This window comes from Ostrea edulis, chromosome 10 (assembly GCF_947568905.1).
Source record: "Ostrea edulis chromosome 10, xbOstEdul1.1, whole genome shotgun sequence".
Lineage (NCBI taxonomy): Eukaryota > Metazoa > Mollusca > Bivalvia > Ostreida > Ostreidae > Ostrea > Ostrea edulis.
In genome coordinates, this window is record NC_079173.1 from 9863661 (window position 1) to 9877228 (window position 13568).

Consider the following 13568-nt stretch of genomic DNA (forward strand, 5'->3'; position numbering starts at 1 on the left):
ATGAAAAATTACATTTTGTGGATTCAACTTTCATTTCGTTGCCTCCGGGTACTGATGCATTGCCAGGTGATAATCGGAGAAGATCTCGGCCGCGCATTAATCTGGTCATGCTTAAGAACCCTTTAACCCTCTGTAACCTTCCCTAGCGGAAAGAATTCCCCCGCCTCTTTTGGCATGCTCTCTGAGATACACAAAAAACGTGCTAACCTAAGATTTTATATAAAAAGCTCATCTCAATATCAGAGGTGTAGTTAATTACGAAGCTTTTCCAGAAAGGTGAGGTTGCCTATACGTTTTCTGTCTATCATACCAAATAATGTTTAATTTTTCCTTTAAAGTATATGAATATCAATATACACTAAATATATGTTTTGAAATATTCTTTTATGTTACAACTTATTTCATATAGAAATAAGAAAAAAATTCATGTGAATTCAAATTTTTCTCAGGTGAAAATTTTCAGTATCATTTTCCAAATCGTTGTACAAATTTGAAATTAATTTAATTCAAAATCTGAACCAACTTTAATTGTTGTTATTAATGCATATTTTGTAAGGCAGTGTAGCTTTCAAATATTGGTTAAAAATCGATATTCATATTTTCTTGAAAACGTATACTGCTTTACGGACCAAATACAAGTATATGTATATAGTGTAATATCATAAAATCATATGTATTAGGAGAGGTCGTTCTAAGTTTTTAGAACTTGTGTCCAATCCTTTTGTCTTTAATATCTTGACAATATATACGAATTCAAATACTGTAACACCACGGTTTTTGGTTGGTTTTTTGTTTTTTTGCTTGTTTTTTTTTTTTGATCAATTTTTGGTGGTCTTGAGGGTTGTCTTACAAATTATTTGTCATCTTGTTGATAATCCAGAGAATTAATAAGTGTAGAAAGATCTACACAAGTAGTAGAGTAATAAAAGTTTCAATATTTATTGTCCTAAGAAAAGCAACCCAATTTTTCGTTCACGCCCCAGTGTACCCCCACCCCTATAAGCTGCTCTGACGCTCCATATAATTGTGACGTCACAATTGTATCGAAGTTTGAATGTCAAAGCAATGAATATATATTACATGTACTTTGGAAAAAAAATCGGTTTCCAAAAACCTGGATTTTGTAGCCAAATAACATATACATGTATATGTACATCGCGGTTCCATCAAATACGGCTACACGTGCATTTTACCGAATATCGCTGATTTTCAGGACCATAACAATGATGAATTATAATCGATCTTTGCATACCAAAGTTCTGCATCGTTCAAATGATTAGATATTTAAAAAACAAAAATAGAAAAAAACGAAACAAATCTCTGCACCTATGATTTGATACCAGCAGTCATATGATATACACAATGTGTAGAAATTTTTGTTCGCGATTTTTTTTTATATATGATTTATTTATTTTATTTTATTTTTTAGGTTTTTTTTTTTTTTTTTTTTTTTTTTGTTTCTTAAGAATTTGACGTGGGAAGGGGGGGGGGGGTCCTCAGCATTTTGATAATGTATAGTACATATGAATCCATGAGTCAGGCGACGATTGAAGGGATGGATAAGTATACTGTAAAACTGTAAAAGTATTGCTTTTAGCGTGTACGATAATTGATGGAAATTGACCTTTCAACAAGTTATCGTAGATTTATTTAACAGCTGTTTAAGTGCGATATGTTTGATTTTACAGTAGCGGCCTTCTGCAAAAAGCGCCAAATAGAATACAGAACCAAATATAATATGTTTACAGTAATTCCCAGTCAAGCGCCTTGACCACTATCAATGGAGTGTTAACGACGGTGCACAGTGCATGTGTGTAGTCAGTGAACCAAAATAAAACATGTCTCTCCCACTCATTTTACAGATTTCGATACTAATAGCAGGACATACGCTACGATGAATAGCATCCTTCTTCTGACGTTATGCTGTGTCGGAATGGTGGTAGCACAAGAGGGACTTTTTAGAGCTATGGGTAAAATACACGTGCCTTAAATTACATTTCTTTACGTCTGAGCAACAAAAAAAAAGAGAATATGTTCTATAACGAAGGATGTAACAAGTATTCATATGTATTAAATTAATGCTCATTTGTATTAATCAGTACAGGGTATGCAATGATTCAAATTTGCCATTAATGTTTATGCATGTGATATCGAGGTTTTCTTTACAATTCATTGCATTGATCTTGAGTGCATTGGATGTGATAGATCAGTTTTGCATGTACAACTCAGATAGCCACATAGCCAGACAGTGTTACATTTACACTCAGATAGCCACATAGCGAGACAGTGTTACATTTACACTCAGATAGCCACATAGCCAGACAGTGTTACATTTACACTCAGATAGCCACATAGCCAGAAAGTGTTACATTTACACTCAGATAGCCACATAGCCAGAAAGTGTTACATTTACACTCAGATACCGACATAGTGAGACAGTGTTACATTTACACTCAGATAGCCACATAGCCAGAAAGTGTTACATTTACACTCAGATACCCACATAGTGAGACAGTGTTACATTTACACTCAGATAGCCACATAGCCAGAAAGTGTTACATTTACACTCAGATACCCACATAGCCAGAGAGTGTTACATTTACACTCAGATACCCACATAGTGAGGCAGTGTTATATTTACACTCAGATACCCACATAGTGAGGCAGTGTTACATTTACACTCAGATACCCACATAGCCAGACAGTGTTACATTTACACTCAGATACCCACATAGCCAGACAGTGTTACATTTACACTTAGATACCCACATAGCCAGACAGCGTTTTATTTACACTCAGATACCCACATAGCCAGACTGTGTTTTTTGTTTTTGTTGTTTTTTTTTTTATGATTTCATAGTTTATTACTCATATTAATACCATCAGTAGTACAATAGCACAGGTACAATGCAATACATTGCAGAAAAAAATATAGATACAAATTACAACAGTTTTATGAAATGTTCAATAGCATTTGTTTTCAATGCATAATTACTATACTTTATAACTTTACACCACAAAACTGTACACTTCTTGACATGATTTGATATGCTATATTCAGTTTCTTCAAGATTACTTAGTCTACAAAACATTTTATATTTGTATATCTTCAAAGCAATGAAGGAAATAAAGTTATTAAGCAGGCGTGTGCTTTGATTACATTCAAAATAAAAACCAATAACAATACTTTTCCATTGAATATTGACTTTGCACGCCAAAGACACCATATTCCAAACCAATGAAACATTTTTACACTCATATATAAGATGTCTCATATCTTCTGTTTCTAGACACAGAGAACATTTGTCAGAAGATTCTTTTTTCCATTTAAACATGTATTTTTTACAGGAAAGCAAATTATGCATCAGTTTATAATTAAATTCAGCAATATTTCTATCTAAAGCTAACTTGATTTTTTGTTGATAAATGTGTTTCCACATTTCTTTACTGACATTATATTCTTTGTGATATAAATTATGGTGCTTAGGTGATATAAACAATTTACTCAAAAGTATTTCATAGAAAAATTTACATTTTTGTTTTTCAACCGTACAATATTTATTAGTAAAATTGAAATATCTTTTATCTTTTATGTTTATAAATTTTGATTCGTATCCATGAATTTTCTCTCTTATGTATTTAAAAGCTGATTTGACTATTTTATATTCACAAAGTACATTTGCTTTTTTGCAAATTTCTTTGCTTATTTCATCAATGGTCTTAAAACCGCTATCATTGAACAAATCTTTTACATATTTAATATTTTTTATCCAATTTTTAAAATATATAGTCTTGCCATTAAACAAAAAATGCTTATTGTTCCAAATTGGTTCTTGTAATATTTCGTTATTGTTCATATTTTGCACATTAGGAATTTTTTTACATTGATTAAAGTAAATAAACACCTCTTTATAAAATTGTGGAAGTTTGGTAAATATATCAAAGTTCTTTAAATCAGTACAATTCATTTTCAATATATATTCTAGATTTACATTATAAGCTCTTAATAGTTTATCAAGGTGTGAACGTATAAAGTTATGACCGTCATTTTTTATAAGTCGCGGTATCCAGGCAGCTTTCAATGCGTGGAATTTAGTAAGTATATCTATTACTCCAATACCACCATCTTCTATTTTACCTATCAGTGTTTTTCTTTTTAGCCAGACTGTGTTACATTTACATTCAGATAGCCAAATTTCCATTTAATTTCACATAGCTAAATAAAGGGAAAATATTCAAGAGAGAGAGAGAGAGAGAGAGAGAGAGAGAGAGAGAGAGATTAGTCATACAAGAATACATGTAGCTACATGTATGCTTAATATGAATTTTCAATTTGTTTATTTTTTTCCTCAGCAATGAAACGATTATTTGACCAGCCCAGCCAGCCAGGTAAGAGAATAGTATGTTGAATTGTTCAATGCGTGTTGTTATTGAGAGAGAGAGAGAGAGAGAGAGAGAGAGAGAGAGAGAGACCACAATATCGTTGCTCCAATATTCATGGACAGCGAGTCCTTTTTTGTGTGTGTGGCAATAGAAATATTGTTGACCATTAGATTTCCGTATAGAAATAAGAAAAATGTCCTGAAAATAATAGTGAAACCACATTTTGTACCGTTGATCAAATCGTAACGTGAAGGGGTCACCCAGCCAAGTGCTGCTTAACTTGCATGATCAAGATAGAGACTATACCACATTACTAAAAAAAAAAAAAGCTAGCTTTCTAGCGATGCAGTATAAGTTTCTTCTTATACTGTCCGCTTCTGTCTGTCAGATATGTAATTTGTCCTTTTGCCTACAAAACATTTCAAAGGAATGCGAATGCAAATCGACGTCCCGGAATGTTTCTCAATTTATTTACAGGCCAAAAATATTAATTGTTGGGAAAACATCGGCACGTCTCATAATCACGACTAATTAGACAATCTTGTTGTTGAACAATTTAATTACTTTTTCATGTTTTAATTTCCTTAATTATTTCATATCGCATCTTTTACTACTCGTTTGTTTTTCACATCACTGTCTCTATAAATTCATATTTGACATAAGTAAATTATTTATAAAGCATTTCTTTCTTTTCTTTAAAGGAATGTCACAAAACGCCATAGCGCCAAAAGGTAAGACAATTAGTCCATGTTTTAATTAATTAATTAATTAATTATAAAGGCAATAAATCCATGTTTTAATTAATTGTCAAATGATAGCAGCAAAGATCCCATGTGATAAGATTATTTCCGGTATTTTATGATATAAAGAATTTCATTGTGGTTTGAATGTTTACAGTGCTATTATCATTTCAAACGAAACCAATCTACCACATGTATCATTTGCTTAACGTATATCTGACCACCAATGTATTTTTGCGGGAAAGCTATGAAAACAGGGAGACATTTGACTTAACAAACGTAATAAAAATCAGACAAACCAGTACATCGACTGGAGCACATTATAAAACCAAGATCCCTTACATGAACACAACACAAAACGTGAGACTCTTTTGACATTTCCGATATAAGAAATTTTGAAATCATAAAAGGGGAAGCCTTTGTTTTCAGTCTTAACTGTCATCGATTAATTATGACGATATTATTGTCCTTCAGTACAAAACTAATTGTATTTGAATTACACAAACCATACCATGTAAATTGTGTAAATTTACATTCTAAAGGAATGGGTGCTACTAGTCCCGTTGCGCCTGGGAATCAAATGTTTGGCGGGATGGGGACAGGCAGACAAAACCGTCGATTTTTCCGCAACCCCATGAACTGGTATATGATGGATCAAGTGGTTGACATGCCTGATGGAATGATGTGGCCGTTCTTAATGGGAGCATTCAATTAGGAAAATGTGAAACACAGAGAATTTTTTAACAAACCAAAATGTGAGCAGTGACACTTGAGGACACTATACAATAATCATGTTCATTGTACTTTTCAATTATTTATATTACATTCAATTTTGAAATCATTTGAATTAAATTATGTTTAAGTAATATTTATTTTCAACTTTCTTTTGTCGTATTTGGGTGATCACAGAGGCCTTTTTGATCAGACCGTATGTTAATACATATGTATAATCATAGTTTAGAGAGGAAGAGTGAATTGTGGGCATCTTTCACCAATCTGGTTTAACTGGTGTTAATGTTCGTGTCAGAAAATATTTAAAAAAGAAATTTCTGAGTTAAAGAATCATGTAAGCAGTTTTTGCCAACAAGAGCTGTTCAAGGAATGACTTTTATATAAAAATTTGGCATTGTGCTATACCATAATTTGGTGGAGATTATGCTCGTGTTAAGCAAGCTATTTTGCGTTATGTAAACACAATTAAAACATAAATCATGTACATGTAGCTCAATCATTAAAAGTGCGTATTACAGACGAAATTAAAAGTATATTCCTTTTGCAAACAGGCGTATATTTCACTATTGTTCAACACTTTATGAAATACAAATAATCCATCAGCATTCGCTCTATATAAAATTCTAAACGTTCCTATGAATAGTCGCACTCAGATGCAAATTAATTTTCAAAGAGAAAACTTGTTTCCTGAATATATTAAACCTGTAGATTGAGAGATCATGTTTATATGCTTCAACATTTAACAAAACTTAAAACATAGGTTAAAGTAATATAAAAGGTCTTTATATTTTTACCAATCGGAAGAAATACTTATCCCTGAAAACATATTTACTGTGTAAACATTCACGGTGAAAGTGATGCATCATGAGAAGTAAAGTTATTTTCAAATATTAAATTGATACATAATAATATAAATAATTCATGAGAGTGAGACCGGTAAAACAATGTAGAAGAATGATGGTGGTTCAAATCATTGATCAATTTGAAAAAAGGGCGACTTTGTAGTTATAATATTCTGTACACAAAATAACAAGAGTACCGTTGACGGTACATCATATGCCCGTTGTACAGTAATGGCAAAATTTCATAACAATGTCTGTATCCATGAGAAAAAGTCCAGTAAACTATTTGATTTACTTTTAGCCCTAAAATCAGGTCACGGTGCAACAATGAAGCTGAAATGCAAGCTCACTCTTACGCTTCTTGAGGGAGAATTGACTAAATGTCAGGGCAATTACTGTATCCATAACGAAAAAGAAAATGTGGAAAAAACTGTTCGACCTTCTTTTGGTCCTAATGTGGGTCACGGTACACCACTCCAACTGAATTGCAAACTGAACTTGTATTCCTTTGAGAGGAATCTTGTGATTAAATTTCAGGGTAACATCTGTATCCATAACGAAAAAAGCCCGGAAAACTGTTTGATCTACTTTTAAACGGGTGGACGGACGCACAGACATCGCATAACATAATGATGATAGGCGTATAAAAATAATAAATCATATTATAGACATCGATCATTTAGAAGTCTGCATAGAAAGGTGAAGATAACGAACAGTGATCAATCTCATAACTCCTATCAGAAATACAAAATACAGAGTTGGGCAAATACAGATCCCTGAAAGCATCGAGCTTCACAAATATAATACAGGATATTCTTCTTAAACACACGTGGTATTTAATCTATGAAAATAGGTTACAGCATGCAGAGTTATTCTTTAATTTTTAGACGGCTAAAATATATGAATAATGCCTTTCGTTACATCTAATAAACAGCTAATACTGTGTATATCAATGTGAATCATAATTTTAAAACATATATTACAAGCATACTTTAGAAGACGGTGATATTTCATTTTCTCTTTTAAATGTATGTTTTAACACAACTGTCTATCCGGCTCCGAAGTTGAAGTATTTTCGTTTTTTTAATGGTTGAAGATCACAAACGGTAATTACATTTATGACTGACCAAAATGAAGAGTATGTCGTATATTTTAACTTACTAGAATCTGGAATGTGAAATTCTTCCACCAACTGATATCTTGTATTTTTGTAATTTTGTACTTAACATTTCTCAACAAAACCAAAGAGAAATATCTTTTGTGCATCTAGACCTAGCAAAAATGGCGAGTTTAATCATAAAAATTAATATATTCAAAAATCGAAGAGAAAACTTGCATATCTTAAGAGAAATGTTGACATTGCTAAGGACAAATAGTTTAAGACATCTATCTAATCGCTTTTGAATGGGTTACTAAAATAATGTAAAAGAGATGGTACTTCAAATCAACCTAAAACAAAGAACTCTTAGATCCGGTGAGGATCTTGGCGCCAATATGTTCTTAGTCCCCCATGCTAAATGGGTGTTCCTTCGGATGAGATAGCAAAACACCGAGGCCCCGTGTCACAGCAGATGTGGCACAATAAAGATCCCTCCCCGTTCAAAGGCCTACATTTTGCAGCCCTTCCTCGGCAATAATAATGTCTCCATATGAGTGAAATAGAGTGAAAATTCTCGGGTGGGACGTTAAACAATAAACGATATCGATTAAAGAACTCTTAGAAAATAGCGATATGGAGAAACTTTCAACTTGCTTAAAGATGCCTTAGTATAGTCCATCGTTCTTCGCCAATGCGTTTACTTCCAACTTGCAATCCACTTCATTTCTCGGGGACAGGAATTTCATCATCATATGAAATTATAGATTCCTTAAGTTTCCATATTGACGAAACCGGAGAATATGTCACCCCAAGTCATGAAACACAAAAATCAAATCACCAAGAGGTTTCAGAATCACCAAGAGGTTTCAGAAATGTCAAGATGAATACAGATAAACGCATGTACGCCACGGGTGTAGACACACGCCCTGTGAAAATGTTGAAATTATTAAGAAACAAAACAGACGAATCACCCTCATTCCTAATTTCAATAAATACAGTAAAGAATTTATGTCTCTACCTATAAGTTCATCAAAATGGCACCTAAATGCACCCATAAGTAAGCCACTTGTTTGAATTATTTTTTTTAAATGACTAATTTTTCTTTTGTTGGTTTTTTGTTTACCGTATATCAAAACAAATAAAATGGATAATGCTTTGAATTATCATCTGATGAAAGGTGAAGATAAAGAACAGTGATGACTTGTTTTATTTTTGGCGGGCTATTTTCCTTACTATGGATGGCAACTACATTCCAAATATGGAACCATTACTAAATATGGAGTGTTTCAAGATCAAAGAGTGTGTTGGCTGTTCTGTTTAAATTAATGAATGGGTGAACAATATTATATTTTAATACTTAAAAGAAATGTTTTTTGGGTTTTTTTTAAAAAAAATGCATAAAAATATGAATACAGATGTTAGGGATCAGAATTTACCATTGATAATACGGCAGCAGAATTTACTAACAAAGGCAATCAAACAATAAGATTTACTTAAATCAATGCAGTAATTGAAAGAAAATTGTAACAATAGCAAAATATTAACTTACGGTATTTGAATAATAAATAACAAAATCCGTGCCGAACTGAATCTACACACACAAAATAGTTAATTCCCAAAATCCTAGTTCCCAGATATAAAATAATCAAAAAATGCCCAAATATTCACGGTGTATCTATAATTAGAATCAATCTCTTATAACACTCTTGAAAGACAATGATGAAACCATTACGTCATTTTTTACTAAAGAAGCAAACATCGAGTTCTGGAACAGTCTAGTTCACAGGTGTCAACTAAGTGCTAGTAGTACACAACAAGAAGCAAACATCAAACTCTAGAACTATCTAGGTCAGAGTTGTCAATTGAGTGCAAGTAGTACACAACACCCCCCTTAAAAATTTTGAATGACAATCAAAACATACACACATACATATTTACATCAATAAAGGCAACAACAAAACAATAAAACATACTCATGACACTTTTGATAAAGCATATTGTCTTTGCCTTTGATATGTTTGATATCAATATCATACTCTTATATTGATAAACTCCCATCTTGTGAGTCTTTGATTCTTTTTTGACATGTTATGCAAAAGCGTGAGAGGGTTGTGATCCGTAAAAACAGGAATTGGATCCACAGTAACAATAGAATAAGCATCAAAATGTTGCAAAGCTAACAACAAGGCAAGACTCTCTTTTTTCAATGGTTGAAATTTTGGAAGTTTCTTTGAAAAATAAGAAACAACTCTATCTACATTGTCACTGTGTTCTTGAAACAAAGCAGCATCGATTCCTACATCACTACATCTACAGTAAGCTTAAATAGCTGAAAAAATCAGGAGCTGAAAAACTGGACTACACATCACAACAGGTTAGATTTTACAAAATGATTCGTAACAGTCCTTTGTTCATAAAAATTTTGCTCTTTTTTGCAATAAGTTGGTACCTGGACCAACTGTTGAAGAACAATTTGGACACAAATTTACTACAAGAGCCTAACATGCCCAAAAATCTCATTAACTTTTTTGTCAACTAGAATCGGTAGGGATCGGGAACTTTACAATAGCATCCATTTTAGCCATGATAGGTGTAACATAACTCTGACCTACTTTATGACCTAAATATTCCATAATAGCATGACAAAAGTCACTACTTCCTAGGTTCACTGTTAAGTTTGCTTTTGCCAGAATGTTGAAGAATGCACGCATGACTTGGAGATGTTCATCTCATGTGTCGCTGTAGATGATAGTATCATCAATATAGGCTTCATATTCTTGAAGGTCATGTAGAAGGGAATGAATCATTCTCTGATGTGTCGCTGGTGCATTTTTCATACCAAACGGCATCCTTTTGTATTGAAAGAGGCCATCGGAAGTCACAAATGCAGAAAATTTCTTTGGCTCTTACAGTTAATGGCACTTGCTAGTAACCCTTCAACAGGTCAAATTTACTGCCAAATTTGGTATTTCCGACTTTGTCAATACAGTCGTCAATTCTAGGAATCGGATAAGAGTCTGTTTTCGTGAAAGAATTCCCTTTTCTGAAGTCAGTACATAATCGGTAGGTACCATAAGGTTTGGTACTAGAATGCAGGTCCAGTCTCTGTTACCTGGTTCGATAATGAAAGGATAATGAAAGATGAAGATAACAAATCAGCATTTCGCAAATTCTATGGTCGTTATAACGATCTAGTTCGTCAATGCAACCGATCAGTGGGTCAAATGCTGTCTGACGTGTTTCATACCGATTGTTAGGCCGTTCTTGGCACACTGATTTTGATTACGGATAACTCCGTTTACCTGATCAGGATATAGGGCTCACGGTGGGTGTGACCGGTCCACAGGGGATGCTTACTCCTCCTAGACACCTGATCCCACCTCTGGTGTGTCCAGGGGTCGGTGTTTACCCAGCTATTTATTTTTTATTGCTTATAGGAGTTATGAGATTGATCAATGTTCGTTATTTTCGACTTTCATATATCTAAATGTCGAATTGAAGGGCACAGCAAGAGATTTTTTCTTCTCACGTAGAAGTTTTTTAATAAATTGTGCTTCATAGGAATATAAAAACAGGTCAGCTAACAAAGGAGCACAATTCGTGTCCATGTAAATTCCAACAGACTGTTGGAAGACCTGATCACATCTAAGAATGTGGGTATTTACATAAGATTTAAAACCTATCATTTGTCTTCTATAAATTTGAAAAACAAACACATAATAAGAAATCAAACGTTTTGCTGGGTTGAAAATTGACAAAAAAGAAGTAATGCCAACTTTTGAGGGAAAGCCAAACTTCGGGATGGAGCCAAATTAAAGCCAGGTTTGAGGTCATACCAAGATAATGGGGCTCGTACCAATCAGACTGGGAAAAGCAACATGTCACAAGCTGGCAACATAATAATATGCACCGATGTTTTAAAAAATGACATACTACAAAGAGTCTTCTGATGAAAGGTGAAGATAACGAACAGTAATCAATCTCGTAACTCCTATAAGCAATACAATAGAGGGTTGGGTAAACACGGACCCCTGGATATACCAGAGGTGGGATCAGGTGCCTAGGAGGAGGAAACATCCCCTGTTGACCGGTCATACTCGCCATGAGCCCTTTATCTTGATCAGGTGGAAATTATGAAACTAATTACTGCCTAGGACGAGTGATAAATGTTCATTTTTAAACATATGTATACACATAAACGTATTGTCACTCAGTTTGTTTAAAAATCATTGGATATCAAGATATATATGAACATTTCATGGAGTGAAGTACCAAATTAGAATACGAAGACAAAAAAGAATGCTACTCTCAATTAAACATTGGTAAATCATCATTCTCATTGTTTTGATTCTGATTGCAAACCATAACTGCATGCTGAAGGGACAAATCTTTTAATGCTTTCTTTAGATAAAAATATTTGTTTTAGTTTTGTCTCTGAAGCTGTTGAATGCAAGGTGAAGATAACGAACAGTGATCAATCTCATAACTCCTACAAACAAAACAAAATAGATAGTTGGGCAAACACGGACCCCTGGACACACCAGAGGTGGGATCAGGTGCCTGGGAGGAGTAAGCATCCCCTGTTGACCGGTCACACCCGCCGTGAGCCCCATATCCTGATCAGGTAAACGGAGTTATCCGCAGTCAAAACTCCCTTCATCCTAGTTTTATTGTAGTACACGGCAACATCGGCTACCATTTTGTAAACTAATTTATGGGCCACTGTTATTTATATGTATGGGTGTACCACGAATGTTCTCGCGGTTTTACGTTTTGCTTTATTGCAAAAATGTTTTCATGCAAAACCGTGATGATCAAATACTCATTACATTCTATTCCATCCCACACTGCTCAAATACAGATCTCACTCCATTCCACTCTACTCCATCCCACACTCCTCAGATACAAATCTCACTCCACTCCACTCTACTACATCCCACATTGCTTAAATACACATCTCACTCCACTCTACTCCATCCCATACTGTTCAAATACAAGTCTCACTCCACTCTACTCTACTCCATCCCACACTGCTTTTTACCCCAAGCCGACTGTATCATCAAACGTTTTTTATCCATTTTCATTAACGCAACTTTAATGGCAAAACCAAAATCCTCAATAACTTAGTATGTTTTGGAACAGTCACTGTTGATTTATCATTATCATTTTGGTTCTATCCGTAAACCACGATATCTTTAAACAGTTTGCAGATTTTTACTTAAACAGCTTTGCACCTGAGATTTGTAGCAATGTCAATTTTTGAGAAGTGTATCTTTGATTTCTACATTGAAGGAGAATCGGGAAATTAAAAAAATAAAACTGGGGTCGCAATGCTTGTTTTTGAGCTACAGTATTCTAAGCATGACCTTAGTACACTTAAAATTGACTCAAGATTTATTCATTTAAACTTGATTTGTATGTTGGTATCAGCACAACATAAGCAACACAGATCAATCATTACATAAAATAGGTATATAATCATGTCTTCTAACAATACAGATATATTTAAAAAGTATAATATTAGTACTGGAAATAAATAATTACCTTTTTGCACTTGGTATACGAAAAAAATATCATGAAATTTGAGAGTTTAAAAACAATTAGGAGTCTTGTAAATTTCTAAAAATTCACATAATTGCCAAGGTCTTGTCTTAAGGTTTAAAATGGAACTTGAAAAGTAGGAGTTAGAGATCAAATTCGAAAATACTGAATTTTTATACAAATTTTAAAATCGTTTGAATCAATTTACTCGAATTTTGAAGAATAAGTGTT

General features: G+C 33.6%; 1 protein-coding gene across 1 annotated transcript; it reads left to right on the forward strand.

The window, feature by feature from the left end:
• Window positions 1-222: 222 nt before the first annotated feature.
• LOC125666776 (uncharacterized) lies at window positions 223-5991 on the forward strand. The gene is made up of 5 exons (XM_048900061.2): window positions 223-276; window positions 1863-1970; window positions 4354-4389; window positions 5085-5114; window positions 5666-5991. Exons 2-5 carry the CDS (start codon window positions 1895-1897, stop codon window positions 5836-5838), a joined length of 315 nt encoding a protein of 104 aa, XP_048756018.2. The 5' UTR covers window positions 223-276; window positions 1863-1894; the 3' UTR covers window positions 5839-5991.
• Window positions 5992-13568: the final 7577 nt, after the last annotated feature.

Bases quoted from the DNA above. Each gene is read 5' to 3' on its own strand.
- LOC125666776 (XM_048900061.2), top strand. From the start codon at position 1,895: ATGAATAGCATCCTTCTTCTGACGTTATGCTGTGTCGGAATGGTGGTA. The intron at 4,390-5,084 runs GTAAGAGAATAG...TTTTCTTTAAAG, and splicing joins TGACCAGCCCAGCCAGCCAG to GAATGTCACAAAACGCCATA. The intron at 5,115-5,665 runs GTAAGACAATTA...TACATTCTAAAG, and splicing joins AAACGCCATAGCGCCAAAAG to GAATGGGTGCTACTAGTCCC.